This window comes from Natrix helvetica (genome assembly GCF_964273705.1).
Source record: "Natrix helvetica genome assembly, chromosome: 8".
Classification (NCBI taxonomy): Eukaryota; Metazoa; Chordata; class Lepidosauria; order Squamata; family Natricidae; genus Natrix; species Natrix helvetica.
The window spans coordinates 1,540,018-1,553,757 of NC_138559.1; the positions used below are offsets into that span (position 1 = coordinate 1,540,018).

General features: G+C 48.8%; 1 protein-coding gene across 21 annotated transcripts in view; it reads left to right on the forward strand.

The window, feature by feature from the left end:
- Positions 1-2,842: 2,842 nt before the first annotated feature.
- AAK1 (AP2 associated kinase 1) overlaps positions 2,843-13,740 on the forward strand; it is a 99,795-nt gene continuing 88,897 nt past the window's right edge. For 13 of the 21 annotated variants that reach the window (XM_081960939.1, XM_081960958.1, XM_081960957.1 and 10 more), the window contains exons 1-2: positions 2,843-2,985; positions 3,816-4,228. In XM_081960939.1, the coding sequence (XP_081817065.1) occupies positions 4,063-4,228 (166 nt within the window). In that variant the 5' untranslated portion in view covers positions 2,843-2,985; positions 3,816-4,062. Of the gene's footprint in view, positions 3,015-3,132; positions 3,395-3,815; positions 4,229-13,740 lie in introns of those variants that run through there. The other 8 variants (XM_081960948.1, XM_081960949.1, XM_081960951.1 and 5 more) reach the window with 5 other exon arrangements.

The window sequence follows — 13,740 nt, forward strand, 5'->3', positions numbered from 1 at the left end:
CCCACCCCTGGGAGTCTGACAACCAATCAGAATACATTTCTTACACAGGAACAGGAAACAGAAAGGTGGGGCTGAACAGAGCGTATAAAAAAACTCAGGAACTCTCAGCAAGCCCCCTTTTTCCCCTGCTCTCTTCTTCTTCTTCGCCCAACATCTGGAAGCATCTGATCCCCCTTTTCTGTTCAGGAGCTCAAGCCATGTGATCCTGTCCACCATTAAACCATCTTTCCAAGCAGCCTCCGTGTTTCCAGGGTCCGTTTCCCCACTTGGAGCTTAAACCCAGAAGGACGCTGCTTCCAACATAACCATTCGTTTATTAATGGTTCAAACTTAGGCCACTGAAAAAAGTGACTTATGACTAGTTTTCACACTTATGACCATCGCCAACAACCCTGGGGTGACGTGATCAAAAGTCAGACCCTTGACAACTGGCGTGTGTCCCTATGACAGATGCCGTGTCCCAGGGTCATGTGATCACAAGCAAAGTCAATGGGGGACAAGATTCACTTAACAACTGTGTAACTAAATAAAAAACTCCAGTGATTCACTGAGAAACGGAGGCAAGAAAAGTTGTAAGACGGGGCAACACTCCCCTAAAAATTGTCTTGTTATTGATTTTTTTATTAGTTACATTTCTTGGTGCTTAATAAACAGAGTGTTGTCTGGGTATTTAATTCTCTTAACAATACTGATTCCATTCTTAATTTCTTTTTTCCAACCATTGATAAAATAGATTCCATGTTTGATAGTATTCTGTATCTTCTTTCCTTTTAATCATGGACTATCCGTACAACCTATTCTTCCCCTTTTGCCTTCCTGCACATTTTTGTTTAAAATCTAAATTACCCTGCTGAAGGCTAAGCGTGCATATCCTACCAGGTCTTCATTGGTGTAACTATAGTTTAGGGAATAAGCCATTGTCTGAATTTTTTCCTTTACGGTAATACAACCTCTGGCTTGACAGCTGGAACTGAGCTGCAAAACTTCAGATGGACAGCAGGTAATTTGTCCTTTCATTCTCATTCATTTTAGGACTTCTCCTACTTCAAAAACTCTGGGTGGCCTGAAACATTAAAAGAAAAAGAAAAATCAATAATGGGAGCAATGTTAGGAAAGAGCTACTTAATTGGATAAAAAATTATAGGAACCCATCCCAAGACCTGGGACAGAACTGCCTGTGGCAACTTTAAGACTTGTGGACTTCAACTCCCAGAATTCCCCAGACAGCATCACTTACTCTCTTGTAATCCCTTCCTCTGCAATCTCTCTACTTAGATCAGAGGTCTCCAAACTTGGCAACTTTAAGACTTGTGGACTTCGACTCCCAGAATTCTCCAGCCAGCTATGCCTATTAAGAGTGAGTCAGTTTCCTGCTTAAAAACATGTTTCTCCATTTTTGATCCAGGGAAATATAACATTCTGCCTTTTCAATATTTCCCAGTATATTTTCATTTTTCTAGGACAGGGATGGGTGCTAACTTCATACACAACTTCACAAGATTGCTGTATACAAAAGGCAACATTTAACTCCCAATAAATGAATGAACACAACTTGTTAACGACTTGTAAAACGCAATTAGCTGGGTTCATGCAATTAGAATTCCGAACTAAATTAAAATATGGATACGGACAGTACACTGGGCTAAAATATCATCAGCCAGCTTCTATCCTCAGCGCCTCATACTGCTGTGTTAATGTCGGGTTGTGTTGTGCAAGCACAAATCCCAGCAGCATTTGCTGGACACGATCCTCCTCCACGGGAAAACCGACTGTTGCTCTACCTTTGCGTGATGGGAGTGTGAGAACCTCGTGGGGGTTCAGGCGTAATTTGGGTGGTGACCACAGTGGCCTGTAAGTCCCTTGAGTCCAAAACAAGGTCAACTTTTACCCCAGAGGGTAACTATATTGAACTCTACTGTATAGTGCAATATTCATGCGATATCGGGGGTTTTCAATACAATTGTGTAGAATGTGAAGGAAGTGTGTTTGTGTTTTATTTTTTAATGTATAATGTACACTGAAGATGGCATTTAATTTCGTTGTACGAGGTGCAGTGACAATAAAGTAAACTTTCTATGACCTAGCAGGACTTAGCAGAATGGAGAAACAGGGGACGACTTAGTGGCTTTTTTTAGTTGCCACCTCTATGCCACCCGTGGGCTCTTTTGCTGGTGGGAACGATGGTGTTGCGCTTCTTCTTAGACTTGGAATAACTTTATCGTCACTATGAATGTACACTGATTGATACACATTAAAATGAAATTTCGGTGCGTACAAAGTCTGTAGAGATTCTCCATCATCCAGTCCTGGTTGACCCAAAGGTGCTTTTTTCAGGAGGCAACTGGACTTTCTTGTTTTTTCGTTTTGAAGGCATTTTGCGTCTCATCCAAGAAGCTTCCTCTGCTCTGATGGGATAGATCCTTCCATTCTAGCTGGCTGGAGAATCCCGGGAGTTGAAGTCCACAAGTCTTACAAGTGGCTCAGTTTGAAGCCTCTGATCTAAGTGGAGAGATTGCAGAGGAAGGAATTACAAGAGAGTAAGAGAATTCTGGGAGTTGGACGGGACTAGGTGACGGGTTGGGAAAAGCTTGCAGGAAACTCCCCCTTTTGGCATCAGCCGTGCGCAGGGTGCGTATTAAACGGCTGGAAAAGGGATAATTTAGACAGACACCCCTTTAATCCTCGCCCCCCCCCCTCCGCGCGGGGCTCCAACGTCACGATCACGGGAACCAAGAGCCCGTGTATTAAAAGGCCGGGCTATCGCAGCCTCCCCGCCTGAAATCGCAACCTAAGACCCGGCCGGACTGCACCTCCCCCAATCCCGCTCCCCGACAGGCGCCGCGCCGTCCAACAGCCCCCCCGCCCGCCAAGCGCCTCATCCCCCGCTGCTCCCTGGGACTTGTAGTCTCCGAGTCGACCGCGGAGGGAAACTACTCTTCCCAGAATGCAGAGCGGCAGAACGGCTGGTGAGGTTTTGAAAAGAAGGTGGACGGAGCGGGAGGGGGGGCAGAAAAGTAAAGGGAGCCCCTTCGCGAAGCTCCTCCTCCCCCTCCCCTCTCTCCTGCCCGCTTGGGCTTTTCAGGGCGGGCGGCGGGGGCCAGGAGAGGAAGGGCGGCCGGAGGCTTCCCTCCTCCTCCTCCTCCTCGCTCGGGGGAAGCGGCCCTCCCCGTGACAGCCCATTTCCTGGCCGGAGCGGGCCGCGGGCGGAGGGCGAGACGGGCAGCGGCGGCAGCTGCTCGGCATGGTCTTCTCGCTGCCGGCCCCCGCCGCTCCTCGCCCGCCGCCGCCTCCTCCTCCTCTTCCGCCTCCGGCCGCTGCTACTGTGTAGCGATGCTGCAGGGCCGGCGCGGCGCCCGCAGCGGAAGCCGCGATGGTAACACTGTGGCCCGGCCAGGTAGCTGCGCCCGCGGGAGGCCGGGCGGGGGAGGAAAGCGGGGAGGTCTCGGCCTCTCGGGCGGCTGCTGTGGGGGGCAGGGGGAGAGGGAGGGGGGCTTCTCGCGCCCTCCTCCCCCTCCTCCTCCCCCTTTCTGGGGGGTGGCTGTTAATGAGAGGCCCCGGCCTCTTCTGAAGGGAGGAGGGGGGTCTCTCGACCCCTCTTCCTCCTCCTTCGGGGGGCTTAAGAAGGCAACCCTGGGGCCTCCTCGGCCTCTGCTCTCCAGCTCCCCCTGCTTCTCTCCCCCCAGCTCAGGGCTCCTCACCTTGGGCCCCTTGTGAGCACCTTCCCATCCCTTGCAAGAACCGCCCCCAATATTGACCCCTGGAGCCCTGACCTATATAAATAACCTCTCTCCTTTTTTCCTCTCCTCCCCCCTCAGGTCTGAGTGCGAATCGCAGCCCGGCTCTGCCTTCCTGGACCGAGAGAGCGACACCCTCCTGGGCTGCCCTTTAAGGAGGGGGAAGCCGAAGAGCTTGCCTCCCCCCTCCCCAGCCATCCGCTTCGTGGCCTGGCTGGAATTCTTGCCCATTTGACCTTCTCCCTCCCTGGGTGTCTGTGGCGAGGGAAGCCTGGCACCCCCCTAGCTGAAGAAGAGGAAGAAGAAGCCAGGGGGGGCAAGGGGGACCATGAAGAAGTTTTTTGACTCTCGCCGGGAGCAGGGAGGATCCGGCGCTGGTTCGGGCACCCTCGGAGGCGGCAGTGGCAGCAGCACAGGGCCTGGCAGTGGATACGTTGGCCGCGTCTTCAACGTGGGGAGGCAGCAGGTGACGGTGGAGGAGGTCGTGGCAGAAGGTAAGCCCAGGCCGGGTCTCCCTCTCTTCCCCCCTCCCCCTGCCCCCCCCAAGCTGTTTAGCTAATCCAATTAGGGGGGAAACAGGCTTACATTTAATTTGGGCATTGATCTCCCACAATCCTGCAGTCTTGTTTTGTTGCAGGAAAGCCACTGCTCCTGAGAGCGGAAATCAAATGTGTATCTACCTATCATCCATCCATCTATCTATCTATCTATCTATCTATCTATCTATCTATCTATCTATCTATCTATCTATCTATCTTCCTGTCTCTCTCTCATCTATGTATATCTATTTATTTATTTCTATCTCTCATCTATCTACATCTATCTACATCTATTTATCTCCTACTTCTCTCTCTCTCTATCATCTATGCATATCTTTTTATGTAACTATCTCCTACCTCTCTCTCTGTCATCTATTTATATCTTTTATTTATCTATATCTCCTCTCTCTCTGTCATCTATATTTATCTATCTCCCCCTCCCTCTCTTCATCTATCCATCCATCCATCCATCCATCCATCCATCCATCCATCCATCTATCTATCTATCTATCTATCTATCTACCTATGTCTTTTCTATCTCCTATCTCTCTCTATCATCTATGTATATATTTATCTATCTATCTCCTCTGTCTCTCATCTCTGTCTATCTATCTATCTATCTATCTATCTATCTATCTATCTATCTATCTATCTATCATCTACCTACCTACCCATCTACCTACCTACCTGGTGCTGATGGCTAAGAGGGATGAATGGCATAGGCAGTAGGCATCTCACTAAGCTGGGCAACTTTCAAGATTTTTTGGACTTCAACTCCCAGGATTCCTCAGGCAGGTCATCTGGCTGAGAATCCTGGGAGTTGAAGTCCCCAAGTTGCCAGGTTTGGAGACCCTCCGGCACAGAGGGGGCAACCTAGCTTTGAGTTTCCAAACAGGCAGCCCTGAAACAGCCCCTCTGAGAACGTGCAGCCAACACCTCCCCCTCCCCTGCCCCCGCATTTCCTTCACCCGCGTAATCATTTACCAACCCCTCCTCCTTCCTTAATGGTGTTACGTAATGTGCTCGGCGGCTTCGCTGATGCAAACGCACCGGTGAGAAAGCCGAGCGTTTCTTCTCCCTTCTGGTGCCTCTCGCTGTATATAAAAGGATAACGAGATGCTTAGGTGGAATTTCCTCTCGGTTTTCAGTGCGTTTGCTGCGTCACAAGGATAAGGTGGCCTGTTTGTTCAAAAACCAGGGTTCTCTCTTAAACCATGGCCAGGACTCCCTAACGATTGCATTCTGGCCATGGGCTATGCAGAAAACAACAACCAGAATCCTGGCTTAACTTTGAGCTAAAACACACTTTCCAGTTGCTTTGCCTGTAAAAGCTCGGTTTTGTTTTCGTCCTCAGTTGGTTTATTAAATCAGATTAATTTAGCCACTGGTGTGAGGAGCAGATTCTGTAGGGAAAAGGGGCATCCTTGACCTTCCTGGTTTCTTTGTGACTTGAGGGGGGGAGGGAGAGGAAAGAGGGAAGGCTTATGCAATGCATCACAAATGGCCAGAGAGAGAAAGAGGGACTTTTGGCTTAGCAGATCCTGGTCGTGGCTTCTTTAGGGATGGACAATTCTCTATCCTCTTGCAAGGGCCATTCACTCCAGCATATATGAGAGGCCAAGTGGTGCATCTTCCACTCTGGGGCTTTGGAACAGAACCAGCTGGGAAGGTTCTGATTCTGGTTCCCCAGCTTTCCCAGATGCTGCCGGCCAGGATAGATTGCCGCAGACAGGAGACAAGAGTCCAGAGGGATTGGGCAAGCAGCCAGACCTCATCGTGTCTCTCCCGCTTGCTCCAACCCTTATGAATGCCAGACAAAAATGCTGAGTGTCCGCGAATGTCCCTGGCTGATCCTGGGCGGGGTAAATCCTGCTGATTCAGAGGAGATCTCGTCTAGGCAGGGAAGCTTTGAGTGAGTGAGAGGGTCGTGCAGGGAAGTTAAAGCCGCCTTTGTCGTTAAGTAATTGCTGATCCTGTGAGCTGCTTGCCGGTAGATTCCCTCATGGAGAGAATGGGTTCATTCCATTCCACTCCGTCATTCCACCTACCCCACCCCCGAAACTTGCCTGCTTGTACCTCAATAGAATGAGCTTGGAATGAGGGTGATGTGGTTGGTCTCTCTAAACTACAGTTTAGTTTGGGGAAAAAAAACGTAGTGTTCTCCCTTCCGTATCCTGGGGAATGTTGAGACCTACATTATGATTGCTTGAAGTGTAGATGGGACTAAAGCAGGGATCCCAAACTTGACAACTTTAAGATTTGTGGACTTCAGCTCCCAGAATTCTCCAGACACACCTACTGTAGTTATCTCAACCGTTCTTCATACGATTTTGCCTCCAGCCCCCTTCATTGTCCTTCTCTGCACTCTTTCCAGAGTGTCAACATCTTTTTAATATCGTGGAGACCAAAACTGGATGCAACATTCCAAGTGTGACCTTGCCATGGCACAATAAAGTGGTAGTAATGCTTCTGTGATCTTGATTCCTGAATCCTGGTAGTCCAATTCCTCTGGAGGGCATCCGTGTGAGACAGATCGGTGTTCTGTTGGGCCCAGGAGTTTGGGCCTAAAAGCCAACTTAACTCTGGACCTTTGTGAGTGAACCTGAGCCGCTCTGAGCGAAGGATGGTGGTAGCTCAACATAACACTTTGCATATTGCACTGAGGTTATGAATAATTTAGCCCTGAAATAGTAAACTACCAGAAGGAGGTCGTCTTCAACCTCATCAAGAAACTTTCTTTGAGTTGGTCTGAAGGCCATTTGCTCTCTTAAGGCGACACAGAATCCTTTGGAAGGGCGTCTTTTGGCTGAAGGGTGAGTCAAATATTTCTAAGCAGGAAGAGAGTTTTATTTAGCACTAGTAGCTGGATAGCCGTGCTTTGCTATGAAGCTATGTGATCGGGCTTAATAAATTGACAGTTAAAGCTGAGTAGTTATGATTGACCTCTCCTATCTTATCCCCTTCTCTCCCTCAGTCTGGCCCCATTGTCTAAACTCTCAGCCGGCAGGCCGGATGAGTCACGCGCTGGCCATGCCCATGCCCAAGTGGCAGTTGGAGCAGAGTTCTTTTCAGGTGGGGAGGGGGAGTAGAACCTCTTAGCATCGGAGTGTGTTAAATATAACATAAGAAATACTAATGATCTGATGGTCATTTTGAAAAATCCTTTCTTAGCAAGCACCTAAAAGCCAAGAGGAACATACGTGACAAATTTCAAGTTTGTAGGCTTTACAGTTCTGGAGATTTCGTGATGATGCATGAGTGGTATTTCACTTTTACATATATAAATTCATGCTCGCATCTAACTTCTTGCTTGAAAACGGAAAACTTTTTTTTAAAAAAATACCTGAATTATGTATTGGTTAAACAGAGCTGTAAAGCCGTATCAAAGCCAGCAGGTGCTTAAGATCAAAGGGGCTGTTGTGGGCACATTGTTATCTCTTTAAGTTTCAAGATCTCACCTGGAAGGAGTTGCTGGCTCGGGAATTCTGGGAGTTGACATCCACAGGTCATTAAGGTGCCGTAGTTGTCCACCCTCACTGGCTTAGGAGAATGGTAGCAACATTGGCTCTGAAGACAGTTGTGTTCCTGGGGTCCTCCTGGAAACCCAACATGACCAAGGTCAAATTATCCCCGTTTTGGCACGTTATTTGAAGACTCAGATTTCCAGGGAAGGCTCTGATGTTGGCAAACGGAGAAGGAAAGAGAGGATAGCAAGGTGGATGGTCTCAATTGCTGTGGAGATGGGGCACCATTGGAAGCCCTGAAAGGCCAGGTTGAGGGCATCTCATCCTAGAAGAGTTCTACGCGTGTGGTCTTTAAGAGTTGAAACTGGCTTCTTGGAACGGAAGGAGGATCAATGGAAAAAGACCCAGGTTCTTTGAAAAATCCATAATGCGTGGAAAGGTTGGAGGAAAAGGGAAGACGAGAACGACGGCTAGGAGCAAGGAGGATAGACTTGGTTACAGTGGGATCAATCAGGACACGGTTGGAAGCCCTGAAAGGCCAGGTTAGGGACGGATCAGGGATGGTCCATCTTGGAGAAAATTTACCCACTAAGCATCGTCACTGGCTTGATGACACACAATCCCCTCTTCCCCCCCAAAGTCTTCTTTCTGCTTCTTCTGTGTCATTCTTTAGGGGGAAAAGATGATGTCACGGGTCCTTTCTTAAGCTGCTTCCTGGTATGCTGGTTTTCTTCTCTGGAAACCTCATTTCAGAGAACATTTACACACACCAGCATTCCCAGAGTGATACTAACTCATGCCAAAAACCCCTCCTAGATGCCACAAGGTTCTGTGAAAGGTCACGAGGGAAGAAAATCAGCTTTGGAACTTCATGCACTGTGCAACGCTAGCCCTTGCAGTGGGGGGCATTTTATGTGCCTTGATCCAGATGCCAGCATGCCTCTGGATTGGGTTGGTAGAAGTGACTTTCTTTCTTTCTTTCTTTCTTTTTTTCTTTCTTTCCTTCCTCTTGCTCATTTCTTTCTTTCTTTCTTTCTTTCTTTCTTTCTTTCTTTCCTTCCTCTTGCTCATTTCTTTCTTTCTTTCTTTCTTCCTTCCTTCCTTCCTTCCTTCCTTCCTTCCTTCCTTCCTTCCTTCCTTCCTTCCTTCTCCTTTCTCTCTCTCCTTCCTCCCTTCCTTCCTTCCTTTGTTTTCTTCCTTTTCTTTCTCTCTCTTCTTTCTCCTTCATTCCTTCCTTTTCTTTCTTTTCCCTCTCCCTTCCTCTCTGTCTCTCCCCTTCCTTCCTTGAAACCTGAAGGTTATTTCAAGGATTTCTCTAGAGCAGTGATGGCGAACCTATGGCACGCGTGCCACAAGTGGCACGCGGAGCCATTTGTCAGGGCACGCGAGGCGCTGCCCTGTTAGCTGGCCAGCGCGCATGCGTGCACTGGCCAGCTAAGTTCACCTTTTTAAAAGCCATTTTTCGCCTTCCCCAGGCTCCAGAGGCTTTATAGGAGCCTGGGGAGGGCGAAAAGAGCCTCCCCCGCCCTCCAGAGGCCCTCCGGAGGCTTCAGGGTTTGCTCGGAGGCTGGTTTTAAGTCACTTCCAGTTTGCACGGAGGGTCGTTTTAAGCGTTCCAAAGGCTTCAGGGAAGCCTCTGGACGGTCCCTGAAGCCTCCGGAGGGCCTCCGGGGGGGGGCGGGGGAGGCTCTTTTCGCCCTCCCCAGGCTTCTATAAAGCCTCAGGAACCTGGGGAGGGTGAAAAAAGCATGTAAAAATGGGGGGAAGTGTGTTGTGCACGCATGCGCACTGGGGGGGTCACGCGTTGCATTATGGGTGCGGCACGCCCGCACACGACCCCCCTGCGCTCCCCCCACTAGTGGCACGCGAGCCAAAAAAGGTTCGCCATCACTGCTCTAGAGTAAAACAGTAGGGAAAGGTTGCTGTACTTCCAACCTTCTCTTCCTAGAATACCCACCAAAATTCCAGGGCAGAAGCTTGCAATGTCTGAGGGTAATGAAGTTCCTTACTGGCATTGAGAAGGTCACTGACTTTTGTGGCTCTTGAAGTGCTTCATTTGAAGCTGTTCCAAACTACAACATCTGATCACCCAAGTGATCAACTCACCCCTTTAATGCCTTCTGCTTCGAATGACATTGGAGAACATCTGGAATTTCTGTAGCCCAAAACAGAAAAAGTAGAATAGAAGTTGTGGGTACTTCATCACCGAGGCTTTTAAGAAGAGTCTGGACAGCCACTTGTCTGCAATGGTTTAGTCTAGAGCCGTGATGGCAAACCTATGGCATGCGTGCCAGAGGTAGCACACAGAGCCCTCTTTGTGAGCATGTGTGCTGCTGTCGCCAGCTGCTCTTCTGATTTAAGAAACAGGCTGTTTTTTGGCTGGTTTGGGGGCCTTTTTCAGGCCATTTTCAGGCTGTTCTTCAGGCCGTTTATCCAGGTTGTTTTTAGGCTGAAAAATGCCTTGAAAATGGCCTGAAAACGGCCCAAAAGTTCCCCCAAAAACAGGCATGCACACACCGGCCAGCTGGTCTTTGGGTTTCCAGGGCCCTGGCGCACGCGCATGCATGAGCGTTCCGGTTTGGGCACTCAATGCCGAGAAGGTTCGCCATCACTGGACTCCTGCTTGAGCAGTGGGTTGGACTAGAAGACCTCCAAGGTCCCTTCCAGCTCTGTTATTCTATTATTTATTTAAAAGGTTTATATGGCTGCCCCTTTTAAACAACTCTGGGTGTCTCCCAGAGAAGACACATTGTTGATGAAAGCCAGATCTGTATTCAGATCTTCCAGGGACCTTGGTTATCTTTTGAGGATGGAAACATCCATAAGTCTTATAGTTGCCAAGTGTGGAGACCCCAGTTTCACATAATAAAATGGGTTACCCAACAACCTTCTGTGGTCAGAAGGACCCTTGAATACTAACCAAAAAGACAGACAGAGGTGGACATATTTGGGGTAAGTGGGGAGACTGCTACTGGAAGGGCCTCTTCTCTGGTGGACCTCTGGATCTCTTGGAGGATGGAGGTGACCTCTTCACAGTGGGATTGGATGGACAGAATCGTGTTGGGCAAGACCACATTGGGTCTCTACATTGGCAACTTTTAAGACTGGTGGATTTCAACTCCTAGAGTTCCTCAGCCAGCTGAGGAATTCTGGGAATTGAAGTCCACCAGTCTTAAAGTGGCCAAGGTTGGTTTGCTGGCTGTGGAATTCTGGGAGTTGAAGTCCACCAGTCTTAAAGTGGCCAATGTGGAGCCCCCAGAGTAAGACAGTCCCCGACATACCCATGGTGCCTCTCCTTTTAAACTGTCCCCTTATGCGGTGGAATAAGCAGAGCCAGTTTGGGGAACAGCCCACAGTTCCCCTCGTCCCATTCCCTTCTGCAATGCAGACAGCCCCCTCCCCTCAAATGCAGACCCAGTTGGACCAATGTGGAGCTTAGTGCCTTCTTAAGAATCAGGTTAAAACCAGTTCAGGAAGATTGCTTTGATTGGACGGGGAAGGAGTCCTTCAAAGAGGGGAGGGGGGAGCTGACCCCCCCTCTCACCCCCATGCTGTGCCCTGCCCCTCTTGCTTTCTAGGGAAAATGATCCAAAGGAAGACTTGTCAGCATTAAAAAAGAGCGAAACTCTTTCCAGACCTCTCGGCTGTCTCAGGACTGCACACTTCTTGGAGCTGAGTCGTGTTCCCCGTGCGCTCGCTCGCTCGCTCTGACCCTTCCCCTGTGCTTTTCCTTGCAAGTCAGATGTGCAAAAGCCACTGGTTAAGGTTGTGTTCGTGGTTGTTGTTCCTTCGCCCGAGAACGACTGTAGGACTTGGTGCTGCTGCTTTGCCACCGATGCCCTTCGCCGAGTCACTGTCCGGTCCACCCTCCAAGGCTGGAAGGAGGTTGGCCCAGAGGGGGAGTCGCGCAAAAGGTGGCTTTTTGGCCTGGGGGGGGGCGCCTCTGGGCTCAGCGAATTCCCCCGGTGGGTGCCAAATCTGTGAATGGCTGGCTGTGTTCAGCTGCAGGCCGCTTAAGAATTTAGCATTTAGCAATGTGCTAAGGTTGGTTTCTGTTAAGATGAGCTGGGGGCTTTTGTTGTTCAGTGAGGTGTGTCCGTTGTTTTGGAACGGCCTCAGAAACTGGGTTGTTTCATTAACCGCGCTGAGACTGTTGTGTGAACCCTCCCTGGCTGGGCATGGGGGACAGTCACCACCCCAATAGATCACAGTCTTATAAACAGGACTGTGAACAATTCAATCAATCAGATTAGGGCTGGGAGGGACCCTGGAGGTCTTCTAGTCCAGCCCCCCCCCCCCCCCCCCCGCTAAAGCAGGAGACCCTGGACAATTTGAAACAAGTGACTGTCCGGTCTCTCCTTTAAAGCCCCTGGTGGCAAGCTGTTCCACTGGTTTTTTGTCCTCAGGAAATCTCTCCTTAATTCTAGGTTGCTTCTCCCTTTGATCAGTTTCCAACCATTGTTTCCTTCCCTCTGGTGCTTTGGAGGATAATTTGACTCCTCTCTTCTTTGTGGCAGCCTCTCAAACGCTGCAATCCTGCCATCCTGTCCCCCCTTCAGTCCTCCTTTTCTCTAGGCTGGCCCTACCCAATTCTTGCAACCGTTCTTCGTGTGGCTTAGTCTCCAGGCCTTGGATCATCGTAGTTGTTTTTTTAAAAATAGTTTTTATTAAACATTTTCAAGTTTAAAAAAGCACAAGAAAAAAATACAAAAACAAATACAAAACAGATAAAAACACAAAGAACATAATATAATATACTTTTACAGCTTTCCGTATCAGCATGTATATTCTGCTTTTGTGGTTTACTCTTCAATTATTGCCTTCTCGTAGATTTTAACAATTCTAATGGTAATGCGATAATTATATTATAATATCATCTGGTGTGTATACTCAAATTTACATATATACATTTTTATTCATAGTATAATCGATAATTTTCAAAGCTTTTATTTCTTGTTTTGGCTTCTATTCTCCAACCACTTGTACTGTCTGCTCCAAATTTTATAATAGTCAGACTCTTCTCTTTCTTTTAACTCCATGGTCTTCCTGTCCATTTCAGCATGTTCAAATATCTTCCTAATTACCATATCACCTTGGGGGGAGGGTTTGTTCATCGTAGTTTAGTCACCTATTAAAGTGGTACTTTGGAACAAGAGAAGTCAGTTGTGTGTTTACTTGCTGCGTTGGTGTCCTGCCTTTCCTTCAACAGCTCAAGGCGGCCTAAGTGGGGTCTGCATTCAGCGGTTGGAGTAACTCCTGGTTAGACTTCACATGTGGATAAGCCATAGGGGACCGTCCACCCAGGCAGTCTCCCTGCGAAGCTCCCTCTTCAGCTGAGTGGCAGCTTGTGTAAACTTTGTGTGGATGGCAACCCCGCGTTGTCTGTGGCATCCCGGCATTTCTCTCAATGCGAGAGCCCGCTGGTCGAATGTGCCAAGCCGGCAAAAAATATATATATAACCATTAGGACGCTGGGCAGAAGTGGAAGTCCCTCCAAGCTCCCCGTCCAGATGCCACCCATCAGGCAGGGATGCGATCGGGCACCCAACAGGTTTGGGGTGCGTGTGTGGCACAACAATTGGAGGCATGAAATGATCCATTCTATTCATCCTATTAGCTGCTCTCTGATCGGTAATTTATTCTTCTTTGAAGCAGAATAGGCCGCCTTAGGAGCCCTTCAAGCCTTGCAAGTCAAATAGACTCCATCTTATTCCGAGACAGCCGGGAAGTTTTCATTCTTCCCCTGAAGTCTCTTTGGGCTGATTCCATCATGTTACGCAGCCATTCCGGACTCTGTAGTTGAAATGACCCTATTAAATGACTTCATTATGCAGTCTTAGGAACTGCTGGAAGGTGTTCTTGGATGACAGAAGCCTACACGTTGTTTACATGCTGCCTGGTTCCAAACAGGTTCACATTTCTTGGAGTAGATAGTAGATAGCATTTGGCTCAATCTTCACATTCCTTTCCCTCGGCGGCCGGCTTGGCTGTTTGGCCCTGGAG